This window comes from Falco punctatus (genome assembly GCF_963210335.1).
Source record: "Falco punctatus genome assembly, chromosome: 4".
In the NCBI taxonomy this organism is placed as follows: domain Eukaryota; kingdom Metazoa; phylum Chordata; class Aves; order Falconiformes; family Falconidae; genus Falco; species Falco punctatus.
The window spans coordinates 24,281,917-24,297,229 of record NC_137583.1 but is presented as its reverse complement, the minus strand read 5'-3'; the positions used below and the strand labels follow the sequence as shown (position 1 = coordinate 24,297,229).

The following is a 15,313-nucleotide window of genomic DNA, read 5'->3' as shown; positions in this document are numbered from 1 at the left end:
ACAGTATAGGCTGACATGAAAACAATGGATACAGAAATCAGAAAACTTATTAAAACTGAATCTTTCTAAAGCACCCCTAAAATTAAAAGCAGATTCCTGCTTGGGTACGTTTGTTGTTCTGCATCTATGTGATCTACTATCTCCATCACAATTTATCACCTTCTATTACTTGTCAACAGCACATCCAGGAGCAATATTTTGATTCGTTGCCATAAAAAGCCAGCGGATATGAAGAAACAAAATCAGCACAAATCCTTGAGGGTGCAAGTAAGAAAAAAAGTTAAATATGATGTATGGCATTTTTATCTCATTTGCAGAGATTAAAACCTTATCTTAAAAGCCTCTGTCCCTCCCAATGTTCTTTCAAATCCCCACATCTTTCATTAAGCTTGTCAGCACCGAACTTCCAGAATCCAAGTTTGTACTCTTGTCCCTGCAAACAGTATTCCTCAGTTTTACTGTCAAAGCGACAACAATCTGTCTGGTATGTGCAGCATATATCCCAAGTGTTCTGATGGATATTAATTAAAAAAACCAAAACAGAGTGAGAGTGAAGCTTAACTGCAAGTGTGAAATTACCTTTTTGTTCGGTGATGAGGTGTTGGACAATAACATCAGTCATGTTGTCTCTATAAGCATAGCGATCTTTATAAAGGCCATGAACAGTGCTGAAGATCAACTGATAAAAGGATATCGTTCCATCTTGGCAGCCCACTGCCTGAACACAAGAAAATAATTTCAATCAATGGGTACATGTAGGTGAGAACTGGCAAAATGTGTACTATTTATATGAACATTATGTTCCTTTTCCTGCATAATGTATAGATTGATACCAATTATAGCCTACTTGCTCTTAAACAGTGGTAAAAGGGCAATGCAAAATGAGTACTGATCTCATCATAGACCATGGAGACCACCATGCTGCATGGGGTTTTGTTTGGTTTTGTTGTCGGTTTTCGGGTTGGTTGTGTTTTTGTTTTTTTTTTTTTCTGGGGGTGGGGTGTGTGTTTGCTTTTCAATTTGCTCTATATCTCTATATGTTTGTACAGTGACCTGAGTGCCGCATTTATGGCTAACAGTGGCCACGTAGGCATTTTCCACAAGGTGTAATGCTAGAAACTTAAACCGATCTGAACATTTTCTTTCCATCATGGAATTAGATTTGGTCAACCTAGAAGTTATTAGCTGCCATTTCTTCTTTTCCCTTCTCTTGTTTTTAATCAAGAAGCAGAAAATGCCTTACCACCTGAAAACAGGTGTTATACTCATTTACAGCCTTCTTACAGCCCAAGTTTTAGTTGTTCAGGATATTTTTAGTTTCAGTGATAGTTCTAGTACCTCACTAAACACTGCTCAGGTTTGCTGCCTCACTAAGAATGTCTAGAATAAGTAACTGAGTTTGCAATTTTTGGTCTTACCTTATGTGACAAATTGTGAAAACATCAGAGAAATGTAGTACTTACCACGTAGTTGGAGTCTGGTTTAACTTTGCACGTCCACACCCAGCTGCTTTGCTCCCCTATGGTACCAAGACGCACACCATCCTTGGTGAAGAGGGAAACTTGTTTATCTGAACCTCCCAGTAAAATATACTCTCCTTTAGTAAAATAGCTAACACAGCACGGATCAAAATTGAGCATTCTGTCCTTCCCAATCTACAAGGGGGGGGAAAAAGAAATCAAAAACATTAACAAAAGGCTTATTTTATATTTCCCAAGGCAACAAGTGCTGTCACTTTTACCATTCCTCTCACCTCTCTGGCCATGTGCAACCTTTCAATACCCCAGAACCACTGGCTATATTAAGATTCCCGAAGGCAGTTCTAAAATACATCCAAGAATCCCTCCAGTCCCAAACCAGTCTGCTCAGAATGCAAGCAACTCACAAAAACCCCTTAACAAAAAATACAAAGATGTCCTCTACAGACCAATAAACCCCATCACAAGCCAGCAAAGTTGTAAGGGTTTTACTACAAGAATCGTAAGACAGCAGCTGAGTTGCCATAGGAGAAACAAGAGGTGAAGGAAGAGACGGTTAAAAAAAAAAAAGTAGACTCATAAAAGTTTGGGAAAATATTAATTTAGCTAATAAAGCACTAGTATACAAACACTCTGAATATAGGACACAAAGTAGAATCAGAAATACCCTGCCACTCTTGAATACACTTTCTAAAACGTACCTGTTTGCCACTAAGCTGGTAAAAGGAAAGCTTCTGACCCCAGTCTGCCACAGCTAAAATATCATTGCGTTCATCTCTAACAAAAAAAAAAAAAAAAGTAGTAATTCTACAGCAATTTATTAATAAATTTCTTAGAGCAATACAACTAAGTAATAGGATAGCAGAATTGACTCCGTATTACTCTTTAAAAAAAAAACAAACCAGGCTGAAAGGATAGTAGATACATCTTGCCATTTAAAACTGAGGAAGACAGCTTGAGGCACAAAAGAAAAATCAGTCTCCTTTACAGGAATAACTGCAAAGCTTGATGTATTACTTCACATACAGCTCTATAAGCAGTGGGTACAGTGAAGTTAACGGTCCCTTAAACAGATGAAGCACCTGGGCCTGGATTCTTAGCTGCAGTAGTACAAAGCCACCATAGCATTAAAGTCAATACAGCTGAGCAAGAGTAAACTACAATTATCAGTAGTACAATTATCAGGAAAAAAAAATTGTGTGAGAACAGCAGCAGACCAAGGAAAAGCTTCAGGTCTCAGATTTGTTAGCTTTGGTACTCTGACATGACCTGCTCAGCTTAGAGCAAAACATGAGAGTCACCTTCTCCACAGTTTCTTGCCTGTGGAGAAGAGAGGAAGAAGGGAGATGGTAATCTGAATATTCTGCTGCAAATAATGCCTCTAGAATTATTCAAACCTTTTAACAAAAAGGAAGCAGACAAAAATCCTAATGAAATGCTGTTTAGTAAGCACCCTCCTTTGCTCAATGAATGATGCATGTAACCTGTAGGAAAAAGCAACATGCTATCACATACTTAAGAACTATCTCATAACGAACACATGCTAGCAGAATAAATTCAGACCATACAGGCAACTATTCATGTAGAATTTCCTATTTATTTAACATCTGATTTTGCACCCTGCATAATACTCTCTGCCTTTGGTACTTTTTATAAATTACTCTTCCAGATAATATAGATATATATGCTCCTTTGAAGTTTCACTCACAAGTTGAAATCCACAGAGATCCCTTCTTGCTCATTGTCATCTGACTACATTACCTACTGCCAGGCCTGGTATCTCCTCTAACAGCTGTGAACTGACTCCTCTTCTTCATCTGCTCTAGTCCAAAAATTCTCCCATCTACTGCAATAGCAATTGTTTATTCACATATCTGGGACAATATTCCCTCTGAAGTGAAATAAACAGTTCCCCTCTATCTCCCCCAGATCCAAACAGACCACACTCCACACACATCCCCACCCACAAAAATAAAAAAAAAGCCACATAAAATAATACACAAAAAAAAAACGTTTCTTGAGATCTGATGAGGCTGCACCTTGAACACTGTGTTCAGTTTTGGGCCCCTCACTACAAGAAAGACACCGAGGTGCTGGAACATGTCCAAAGAAGAGCAACAAAGCTGGTGTTTAGAGCACAAGTCCTGTGAGGAGCGGCTGAGGGAACTGGGGGTGTTCTGCCTGGAGAGTAAGAGGCTCAGGGGGGACCTTACCTCTCTCTACAGCCACCTGAAAGGAGGCTGTAGGCAGGTGAGGGTCGGTTTCTTCTACCAAGTAACAAGCAATAGGACAAGAGGAAGTGGCCTCAGGTTGTGCCAGGGAAGGTTTAGATCAGATATTGGGAAAAATTTCTTCACCAGAAGGGTTATCAAGCATTGGAACAGGCTGCCCAGGGAAGTGGTGGGGTCTCCATTCCTGGGGGTAATTAAAAGACACGTAGACGTGGTGTGTAGGGACATGGGTTAGTGGTGGCCTTGGCAGTGCTGGGTTAACAGCTGGCCTCTATGATCTTAAGGGTCTTTTTCCAACCCAAACGATTCTATGATCTAAGTGGAACTTGTTCCCAGTTTCTTCACTCAAAGGCTGGCAGCAAAGCCAAAACTCCAATACATAATCACTTAAAAAAAAGGTAAGGTACATGTCATTAATCTGTTTCAGCAGGGATAAAAGTCTTTCCACCATCAATAAGCCAAGGATTATCTATTCAGCATGAGCAAAGGAAGGATGAAATTATTTACCTGGATGGATTCCAACAAATTGACCATATTGGAGATGAAGCACCACCTGTACGCTCTATTTTAACTTTCTCTTCGCCATTTTTATTCCTTATGCTGACAATGCCATTGAACATCCCCAAAGCAAGGTACTGGCCATCGTTCGTCCAGCTGGTAAAACACATACATACTGAAGAGCAAACTACTAAAAACAAGCAGCAGGAAGGTAGGATGGTACAGCATACTCAAATAGGGATGATGGAAGTGTATTTCAATCTAAGAGGGAGTTCTGGGAGGTAGCCAGTAATCCTACAGTTTGTTTATGCATCTAAATCCACATTTATGGCAACAGCATGCACTACAGCAAGAACATTTTATAATATACACAGAAATAAAGTGTAGAAATAAAAAAAAATAAAGCGATCATCTGCTTGCAGTACTTTAACATGTGCTAAGTAACAGATACATTTTTGGGGATGACAGTGTTGGCAGTAGACCAGACTGTTTTAAAAGACACATTTAGAACACTGATCAGATAAAATTGCATGGTGCAGGACAGAGGAGACCTGGTTTCTATTCTCATCTCTACTGTAGTTAGATGGATGACTTTACACAAATTAATGTACCCTTGCTTCAAGTTTCCCATAATAGTAATATCGCCTTCTACTGAAAATACCAACAACACAGGAGATGAACAACTCTACAAAAGGAAATTATAATAAAATGAAGGTGGCGGAAAAATAATTATTGCACAAGATGGCTGAACAGAGGGAGAGAGAAGACACTTGCTCAAGAGCAGAACACCCCTCTGATACTTTCAGAAGAATTCAGTTATAAACAGCATCAAATAAAAACCAAAACCCTTTGCTATTAAAAAAGAAGGGGGAAGAAAAAAAAAAGCTCCCTGAGAAGACTATGCAAGAAAGAACAAATCATCTTTGAAAAATATTAGTAATATTCCTACTGGAGCATTAAAATACCTGAGTAGTGTTTATAACGATGAGAGTGCCAAAGCAGCACAAAGTACACAATCCTACTGAACAGCCAGGTGCCCATCCCATACTACTAGGTACTGTCTTTGCATGCATTGAACTATTTCATTTGAACATTTTTTTTAAGCTTGCATATTATTTGGAATGGTCTGCATTGAAATGAACTTAAATGATACACATAATCCTTAAAACTTACCTACAGCAAGTAATCTTACTGCTAGTTTTATGTTTAGAGACTGACTTCTGTTCAGGAGACCACAAGCCTTGATTAAAGCAAACAAAAAGCCAATGTAAATTACAAGTAAGCATTAACTAGTGTTCAGATTGGAAACTAGTATTGTGAGAAAACTCAGCTGGGACTTCAGAGGGATCAAAGTCTCAGCCACTGCTAGAAGGGCATTTAAATACTTATTATTTATCAGTAAATGGGGGGCAGGGAATCTATCTAAGTAACACAGAAGGTGTCTGCAAAAAATCAAAGTAACGAAGTAGTACATTTTATCCTGTGGCGCCTCACTGCATGGCCCTTTCGAACTGAGTTTAAGTGCTTTAAATAAGTATCTAATGTTACTTAAATTTAGGTAGCTTTGTATCTCATCTCTTCTGGATATAAAGAACTGTACCTATCTGTAGTTAGCTTAGCTATAGAACTAAAAGAATATACTGGCTTAATGGAAAAGTTAGAGAAAGAAGACATACCAAAATCACTGGAAGAGCAGGATGCCAACTGATGAGTAAGAGGATTGTATGAAACACATTGTATAGAGTCATTATGCCTAGAATGAAGTAACAATCATATTTCAATAAATCATTCTTAAATGTCCCCTTTCCTAGGTTTCAGCAAAATAGCTGAAAGATTTACCAGATGCTAGAAATAATGTGATCAGTTTGTATTATATCAAATTAACCTGCTATCACTGTAAACTACATCAGTAATAAACTTTATAAAAACTGTCTCCAGGTGCAGGATTCACTTTATTTCATCAAGATTAGCTAAAAAAGGATATAGATGGTGGTTTGTGAAATATGATTAAAGGTTATAGCCAAATTCTAAAACAAGCGTGCTTGTGTATGCTCCTAGCAGTACACTAGCTTGTGCATACTATCTAGTAATAAATGTACACATACATTTTGAAACAGAATTTGAAGATGTCACTTAAGAGGGATGACATAAAAACACTGCCAAAAGAAAGATGGAAATGCACCAAAAGTACCAAACCTTATCTTTAATCTGATCTTTGAACCAAATTAAATTAATTTTGTTTATTATACAAGGTCATATTTTGTTTCATTTTATTCTGAGCTATACTGAGTTTCTCCAGTTCTCTGCCAGCCCTCTAAATTCAGAGATTTATCGAGACTTCCCACCCTCTTTTATGAATTTAATTGCTTTCTTCCCTCATTCAGATACTTCAACTGTTCTTTTGCTCTTCCCTCTCTTATTATCCCCTGGCATTTTCTCTGACCTTAGTCAACCTTCTTCCAAATCTAATGGCACATACTCTTTGACAGCAGAAGTGCATAATCAAAGTCCGCTTTCGAGAGGGGCAGAACTGAAAGGCATCACTTACGTGTATTTCAAAATTCCTTCTAACTTTGAAGTCCAAATTATCACGCTTTTATCAGCGGAGCCAGATGCAAAACGTTTGCCTAGGAATTAGATACAATTTAAATCCTGCACATACAAGAATCACTTTCACTCTACATACTCAATCAAAGAGAGAGCAAGAAGTTCTTAAACTTGACAAGGCTCAAGTAGTAAAGGGCCTAACACTGCAAGTGCCTTGATGTGACTGCACTTCTCCAACTACGTGAAACTCCAGTAACAGAGCATGCCTCATTAAAGCCCAGCCATGCAAGCATGTAGCCAGTCTTTCCAATACTGTCAGCCACAGGTTGGAGATTTATGTTAACAGTGCCAAGGGAAAAATGGCACATCCTCACAGGTATCCCTTGTAACTTAAACAGCAGTATTTGAGAGGAAGTCCTCTGAGGCCACAGACAGTAAGCCCCCACAGAACAAGAATCAGAGACAATAAAAGAAATGGAAGCAGAATAAAGTCTGTAGTGAGGATCTGCATGAAGGATCAGAAGATCAGGAAGCTTTGGGATAGTGAAACTATGGGGAATAAAAATCAGAGGCAGGTAGACTACTAGAAAGAGGTCTCTGTCTAGAAAGATCTCTGGGGTAAGCCTTCTCTTCATGTTACCCCACAAATATAAACTTAACCATCACTGAAGTAAGTGGGAGAGGGGAAGTGGGGACTACCGGTCTTGGATTAACAGGTAGCCTTACATGTAAAAATATGGTACTTCTGCATGTAGCATTTGTATGGCAGTTCAGACTCTCCATTCAAAAGAAACAAAACACCAGCACTTACACACCTTCAGGATACTATTACTGAAACAACCAACCCTGATTTATCTATGTATAAATTAGCAACAAGAAATGGAAGATAGGCACTTCACAAACCAGACTAACAAAGCTCACCTCCCCCTCAAAGTGATATTTACCATCTTTAGCATAAGCCACACAGTATACAGTGTCCTTATGTCCTTTCAAAGGTTGAATTAAGGTTCCATCAGAAGTATCATACACCTATTTAAACAAAGGGAAAAATAAAATCAAATCAAAACCAAACATACAAACACAAGCCCCATACATTAAAAAGTCTTCCAGTGAGGACCAGGATATAAAATTACTGAAGGCCACCAAGATTATACACTTACATGTTTGCATTTTTGCATAGCATGCAGTCCATGCAAGACAAAACGTTTTAATAAAGTGAAGAAGCTTTCCTTAATTAAATACTTCTCAGAAAGAAGACTCTGTATTAGAAAATTAGATGCACGAAAGAAATTTCCAAACACTTCATTTGGCCATCTTGTTTTAAAAATTTCCTTCCTTTCTCTGCAGTAGATTTTTTACTGGAAAGGATCATCAATAAACATATCCAAAGACTGCTGTCCCGCAGTTCTGATCTCTGTAATTGTTCCATCCATCACCTATCCATCCCTGCAGTTTCTACACCTGCCCCACATGAAAGCCTTGCAGGAACAGTGAGAAGTATGGTCCAGAGCTGCTCTCACTGATGGGTAAGCAGGAGACAAACAGACCCAGGGAACTGCAAAAAGCTCTACTTGGAAGCTTCTCACAAAGTAGGGACATTGATTTGAGTTTCTTTTACCCTTTTCACAGAGATTCTAAGAAAGTTTTAACAACACAGTATTTGTATACCATGCCACTGTGGTAAGTGTGGATGCAGGTTAATGGATTTCAAACCACCGGGTGAGGTGCGAGAGGATGAGATGATGCAAGTAACTTAAATCTCATTACTTTTGGAAATAGAGCTTAAAACTTTGTAAGAAACATTTAAAAGCTTCAAAACACTTTACACTTATAGCCTGCATTAATATGTATGTAGCTATGAGGCTGGACGAGTAGAGATAAGAGGATTTTTGATAGGTTATATTCATAAGTTAATGTGAAAAAATCATATTCATTCAGTTGTAAAGGCAAGAGGAAAAAAAAGTTTCCCTACCAGGAGTCTATTTCCAGCAGCAATTATCAATTGAGTCCCATCTGGTTTGAATGCAAGATCATAAATACTAGAGGAAAAAAAACACAACACAAACACCACCACCCACCCCCAATAAAACCCCGTATTAGTAGGCAGAAAATATATTTCTTTTCATGTCAAAGCTGCCGCATTAAAAAAAATGAATTGCATACTTGAGCGTATATCGAACTCCTGAGAAAATTCCCCAAACTACGAGCACCCTCTGTGGCCGCCTGCCGCAGGCAGGAAGAAACTCAGGCACGGGCCACCATGCTGGCTCCAGGCCTGAACACGCACGGGCGGGGGCAGGAAGGAGCCTGCGGCCTGGACCCTTGATACAGGGCCACGGATACAGGCACGGCCTGCTGGCCTTCGGCTGAACGTGACGTGAAAAAAAAGAAAAACCAACCCCCACAAAGGACTCTGCATTACTGGGGACCACGGGCATCAGCCGGGCGCTGCAAGAGTGCCGCTGCCCTGCCCGGGGGGCAGCAGAATGCCTGCCCGGGGCAAGGACACGGGCTCCCGCCGCCCACGGGCCCTGCGGCGGGGCACGGCACGGGGCGGTGCCGGCGGGCCCAGCGCAGCCCGAAAGAGCTGCTGCCCCGGGCCGCCGCCGTGCCCGGCCCCGCTCCTCGGCACGCCCCGATCGGCAGCCAGGCTACAGCCGGCCCGCTCCCGGCCCGCTCCACACCGCCGGGAGGCCGCCGCCTCTCCTCACAGGCCGGGGGCGGGGCGCGGGCGCCTCGCTGCGCCGCGGATCGTAGCGGCACGGCTGATGCCCCCCGGGCCGCTCACCACTGCTCAGCCTTGTCGCGCCAGGTGAGCGCGGCCCGCATCCCCCGGGCCGGGCCGGGCCGGGCCGGGCCGGGCCGCCCCTCACAACGCCGCGTCAGCACCGCCGCCGCGCGCTTGTTTACACCCGCCGCCGGCGCCACGGGCAACGCGCCTGCGCCACGGGCAACGCGCCTGCGCCCAGGGCCGCGCCGGGCCGCCGCCACTGCAGGGGGCTCCCGCCAGCGGGGCGGGGCTGCGCTTGCGCGGGGCGGGGCTGCGCTTGCGCGGGGCGGGGCTGCGCTTGCGCGCCGTAGGGCGTCACGTAATGGAGGCTGACGGGATGGCGGCGGCGGCCCGCGGGTAGGGGCCGGGGCGGCCCGCGGGGTGGGGGTGGCGACGATGGCGGCGATGGCGGCAGGTGCTCCTCGCAGAGCGGCGTTGGGCCTGAGGCCGCACCCGGGCCGGGCCGGACCGGACCCGGCCCGCTGCTCCGTGGGGCCCAAGCCCGGACCTGGGCTCGCCGCGCCGCGAGGCCCCCCCCGCTCGGAGCAGGGCCCACCCGCGCGGCTCCTTCCCCGCGCAGCCTCCCGGGCGGCAGCCGAGACGGGCCCGGGCCCGGCCCCAGCGGCGAGGGCTCCGGCGCCGCGGCGGAGAGCGGGCTGACGAGGCAGCGGGCCGCGGCCGGGCCCGGCGCCGTCCCCGGCGGCTGGCAGAAGGTGGCCAGGCGAAGGCAGCTGGGCAGGATGGCGTGGGGGTCGGTGCCCTTTGTCCGGTGAGGCCTGAGCCGGAGGGCTGGCCCGGGCGGAGGCCGCTGCCGCCCCTGGGCACAGCCCTGCCCCCGGCGCAGGCTTCACTCGCACTTCAACCCCTGTGTGCGGAGTGCGGGAGGCGAAGTGTGCAATGTGTGCGAGATTGTCTGTAAACTGTTTTGTAAAGTCACAGAAACTTGCATTGACATCACCCTGTCAACCGTTTTTTGTCATTTTTTCGTTTATTTGTTTTCTTAATTGCTAGAATACTTTTTTAAGTGAGGAGCGAGAGAATGAAGAAGTCACCACTAACTTACTTTTCTATCATACCACAGTCCTGAAGGAAATAACCTAAGATCGAAAATTGCACTTGCGGAGTATTTTCGGAAAACTGGGGAGACGACACTAAAAGCAAAAGATTTTGATTTTACAGCTCCTTATCAGAGTACACGTTCAAGGGTGAAAAAATACACCACAGAAGCTGTGAGAACTGTTTTAGAGAGTGAGGATTGTCACAGTCAAGTGCAAGACCTCAGTGTACGAAACAGCGCAGAGGATGGAATTCAAAATACTCAGACTGGAAATGAAAACCTGGGAGAAGTTACGTTCACTCTGGAAAGTGAAGATTTGATCACGAGAGGCATAAACCCAGAGGACTGTTTGAAAACCAAAAAAGGGGCAGGTGGAAAAAGTGTTCAGAATAAGAAAACTAGAAAGAGCTCAGGAAAGAGGAACCAAGATAATACCCAAAACAAAAGACGGAGAAGAGTATGTAACAAACAGGAAACTGAGTGCCTTCAAAACAAGAAATTTTGTAGAAGGAAAGACAGGTGTGTCACTGATAGTCAGGGCATAGATGATCAGAATGCAGACCCTGTGGATGCAGGAAGAGCTCTGTTACGAATGTCCAGGTCAAGGTCAGATGCACAGTTGAGGTCAGTGACAGCTCTCTCAGAAAGGGAGCTGGAGAGCCTGGCAGAGGAGGAATGTGTGGAGACAGGTTCTAATGACGCATCCTCCGCAAGATCTGAGGAGAGAACCAGTGGATTCAAAATACAGAAAGAGACAGATCAAAGGAGGCTGGGTAACCAGGATTTTAAATCTGACACTGAAACGGATGCTAACATCTTGCAGCTGTGTGATAAGACAAACTTCACAGCAGTTAAAATGACGCCAGGTATGTATGTGGTTTTGAGGCAGAATATGTTCCTAACATTCTGCCAGGGGTTCTCGTAACTGTAGGAGCGAAGTATTCTGTTTCAGGTCAAGCTGCTTTGACATCTGAATCTGACTCATTTTTTTATCCAGCAGCATTTAACTTAATGCAGATCTATTCACAACTGGAACTTACTCTACAGATCTCTTTAGTATAATGTAATAATGTTTGTTACCTTCGCTTCACTAAGTTTTAATGTTGTTGCACAGTTGGTCAGTTTGATTCTTAAAAAAGGTTCGTTTTATCTTGTTTCATGTGCTAGAGTGTGTGGACAACATTTAATCCTTGGTTGTAGTTTGAGCCTGTTTCCTCAGGCTGTGGCAAAGTTACAGTTTATCTACTGAGGATTTCTTGTAGAGTTGAAGTATAGAGGGAACCCTGGAGTGAATCTAAAGCACGTTTATGTTCTGTACAATTACAAGAAATCCTTGTATTTCCATCACAACATAAAATAGAAATAGCCTATGAAACATGGCAGCAAAATACTTCATTTCTTTTCTTTTTACTGCAAAGTTTTTATTTTTTACAGAAGAGTCTATACCACGAGCACAAGTGGATAGGAGGAAAACGAGCCCGTATTTTTCAAGTAGATACAGTAAAGAAGGTATGATATTCTTTAGGGAAATAGTTTGGGTTTTTTTTGTGGAGGAGGAATAGGATGGCTGAAGATCGAGTGATGTTATGGAAAATTTCTTCCAGTTTTAGGCTGGTCTTGCTCAGGTGGCATTAGAGAGCTTGGCTTACTGCACTGGTGTTCATCATGTCCTGTTTTAAACCTCAGTGGTTTGTATCTGGCAAATAGCCGTTAAGGCTGGTATGCAACGCCTTGGCAGCTCTTGCAGCAAGCTGCAAGGTGCTGGGGTGAATGGGCTTTGGGGAAGTTCTCTTCAGACTGCTGAGGTGTTTCCCCTGTCAAGGGGAGACCCTGTACCCAGTGGCTGCTGCTCTGTACCTGCGCAGGAGCATGGCAGTGGCTGGGGAGGGCATCTCTCCTCAGAAAATATATGTAACATGGAATGTGGGGGCATGCAGAGGCAGCCTTGACTTACTGCAGTCTGTGCTGGGGGACACATAGTCCCCTGCATTTAGGTAAAATTTTTGTGGGAATTGCCATTGCTCCATCCCCATATGGTGCTCCAACAAAGATGAATCTGCTTCAAAGGGTGGTCTATTTTTTTTTAAATATTTTTTATTATTGTTTTCATTTAAATAGGTAAATCTATCCTTTACTGTCCAGTAAATTTTCCTGTATTGCCTCTGTGTACAGCTCCCAGCCCACCTAGAAGGAAGGCTTTCAGGAAATGGACTCCTCCACGTTCTCCTTTTAACCTGGTCCAAGAAACACTTTTCCATGATCCATGGAAACTTCTTATTGCAACCATATTTCTCAATAAAACTTCAGGTAAATGGAACAGTAAAATTTTGTGTTGTATAAGTGTTGGAGTGGTGTCACAGGGTCAGAACAGCTGCCATTTTTAATGGCATTAATGAAAGAATAAATATATATTAAGAAAGAATAAATATGTATTAACTCATGTTAATATACAGTGTATATTAACAGTGTAAAAACATCTTTAATTTCTAACTCTTGCCTCTGAAAAAGCTCACTTCAAAAAGTACACATAGGTAATAAAAAAAGAAAATTACCCGCCCAGCCCTCATGATGGGTTCTTTCACTAGGCAAAATGGCGATTCCTGTGCTCTGGGAGTTCCTTAAGAAGTATCCTTCCCCTGAAATAACCAGGGCTGCAGACTGGAAAGAAATGTCATATCTGCTCAAACCTCTTGGCCTCTATGAACTCAGAGCAAAAACCATCATCAAGTTCTCAGGTAGGTTTTCCTGAATATGTCTGTGGAATGGTCTAAATTATACTGGCAAGGCAAACAGCACTGTCTTCAAACAGCGCTCTGCCACTTTTATTACTGTTTGACAAATACTGGTGATGATTTATTTTATGCAGCTTTGGGATGTGTTGGTCTTACATATGCAAAGCTGCTGATCCTGTTGTCTTTGAGAATGAAGTAACTTACATAATGAGTTCTGCAAGAGACCTTTGTCTGAGAGACAACTTTGAGTGGAAAAATATATGCCTGCAAGATGGTTGGACTTGATCTTAAAGGATCTTTTCCAACCTAAACCTTTCTGTAAGACTGGGTTTGTGTTTTGCAGCACTGTCATAAGGTGGCTTTTCTCTGTTTTGCATCAGGTGACATCCAGAAGGCCTTTCTAGCCAGAATTTTTCTAAGATTCTGGTATTTTCTGTACTTAGACTAAAAGTATTCTTCTGTGGGTTCTGAGGAGAGAGGTGTAATAAAAACTCACCCGCAGTGATTTGTTTAGAAGATGTTTGAGATGTACCCCATAGGGATTCATCACCTAGTTTCACCAGGAAATAGCTAAAACTTGTGTTCTTCATTTAAAAAGTTCCAAAGTGGAAATGTGTTACAATAACAGAGAATCAGGATTTTGTTCAGAGTTGCTTTCTGCGACCTGCCCATCTGCAGGCAGTGAAGTCTGTGACCGTACGTTGCAGATGAGTACCTGAGCAAGCAGTGGAAGTACCCCATCGAGCTGCATGGGATCGGGAAGTACGGGAACGACTCCTACAGAATCTTCTGTGTCAATGAATGGAAGGAGGTGGGTGGTGTGCCCGAGCTGCTGGGGTCTGGTCCACCATGCGCTGCTGGCAGCAGGGCTCTGTCCTTTGGCATCATGGACTTTGCATCTGTGGACTCCCTTGGATTTAAAAAGGGAAAGGATAGGGTGTTTTATATCTTTGGTAGGTTGAATTCCCAGAACATGACTTTTGCAAGTCTGAACCTATAAATGAAGACTTGTCGCCTTAATTTTTTTCCCCCTGTAGTTTTCTGCTTTGACTGTTTTTGCTTATTTCCTTGATGTGGGGGTGAAAGTCTTTTCCCTGCTCTAGTTGAGAACTGGTGTCCTTACGGTTCCTGCCAGCCAGATCCCTTCGAGGTCCGTGTTGGTGGGGCCTTTGGCGTGCTGAGGTCCTCTTGTGGCAGACGACTGTGGGGGGCAGTCGAGGGGCTGCTTCACTCTCTGGCATAGGACCCCCCGTCCTGATTCACAGAGGGGTGTGGGTGGCTGTGGGGCTGACCAGGAGCCGTGTTCTTTGGTTTGTGCAGTGTGGCCTTTCACTGCTCCCTGCATGGGGTCCTGGGCTGGGGCAGGAAACGTGCCAGAGCACGAGGTGTTTTAACAGAAGGGATTTTAGTAAATGTTAAACGTTTGTGCTGTGTTTTAGGTACAGCCGCAGGACCACAAGTTAAATGTGTACCACACCTGGCTCCGGGAGAACCGGGAGAGGCTGAGCATAGACTGAGGGCAGCCGCACGTCCCCCCGTCCTGGCCAGCTGGCTCAGCGCCGCGGCTGGTGCATGCTCCCGTGCGTGACCCGAGCTGGAGGCCTGCCCAAGCCCTGTGAAACCCCTGCACTTTTTAATAAATGTTCCCCCGTTTCGTTTCGGCAGGGTCTGCTCCTTCTGCGCCGCCCCGGCTGGGCAGGGGGCTCGCTGCCTCCAGTGGGGCTCATACCGGCCACCGCTGCCTGCGGGGGGGCGCGGCGTCCCCCCGGCCTGTACCAGCTCGTCCCCGCGGCCCCCCCGGGCTGGCGGAGGGCAGTCGCTGCCGCTGTCGGGCCGCGCGTGGGCCACCAGCTGCCGGGAGCGCGGCCATCGCCGCCAGCCTCTGGCGAGCGTTTGACCGGCATCGCGCCTCGGCTCAGTGCGTCAGGGCGCGGCCTGCGGAGCGCAGATGCCCGAGTAATCTCCGCTCCCGGCTGAAAGCGAGCGGGCCCGACCCGGCC

General features: G+C 44.5%; 2 protein-coding genes across 3 annotated transcripts in view; one reads left to right on the top strand and one right to left on the bottom strand.

The window, feature by feature from the left end:
- IFT122 (intraflagellar transport 122) overlaps window positions 1–9,683 on the bottom strand; it is a 33,436-nt gene extending 23,753 nt beyond the window's left edge. Inside the window, exons 1-10 of one of the 2 annotated variants that reach the window (XM_080387547.1) lie at window positions 9,543–9,683; window positions 8,727–8,793; window positions 7,699–7,783; window positions 6,756–6,834; window positions 5,884–5,960; window positions 5,381–5,447; window positions 4,217–4,363; window positions 2,180–2,255; window positions 1,464–1,655; window positions 580–718 (exon numbers count right to left, since the gene is read on the bottom strand). In XM_080387547.1, coding sequence (XP_080243673.1) covers window positions 580–718; window positions 1,464–1,655; window positions 2,180–2,255; window positions 4,217–4,363; window positions 5,381–5,447; window positions 5,884–5,960; window positions 6,756–6,834; window positions 7,699–7,783; window positions 8,727–8,793; window positions 9,543–9,583 — 970 coding nt within the window. In that variant the 5' untranslated portion in view covers window positions 9,584–9,683. Of the gene's footprint in view, window positions 1–579; window positions 719–1,463; window positions 1,656–2,179; window positions 2,256–4,216; window positions 4,383–5,380; window positions 5,448–5,883; window positions 5,961–6,755; window positions 6,835–7,698; window positions 7,784–8,726; window positions 8,794–9,542 lie in introns of those variants that run through there. The other variant, XM_080387548.1, reaches the window with a different exon arrangement.
- On the top strand, window positions 9,581–14,973 carry MBD4 (methyl-CpG binding domain 4, DNA glycosylase). The gene is made up of 7 exons (XM_080387643.1): window positions 9,581–9,881; window positions 10,606–11,447; window positions 12,016–12,090; window positions 12,754–12,888; window positions 13,167–13,316; window positions 14,021–14,124; window positions 14,753–14,973. Exons 1-7 carry the CDS (start codon window positions 9,847–9,849, stop codon window positions 14,828–14,830), a joined length of 1,419 nt encoding a protein of 472 aa, XP_080243769.1. The 5' UTR covers window positions 9,581–9,846; the 3' UTR covers window positions 14,831–14,973.
- The last annotated feature ends 340 nt before the right edge of the window (window positions 14,974–15,313 follow it).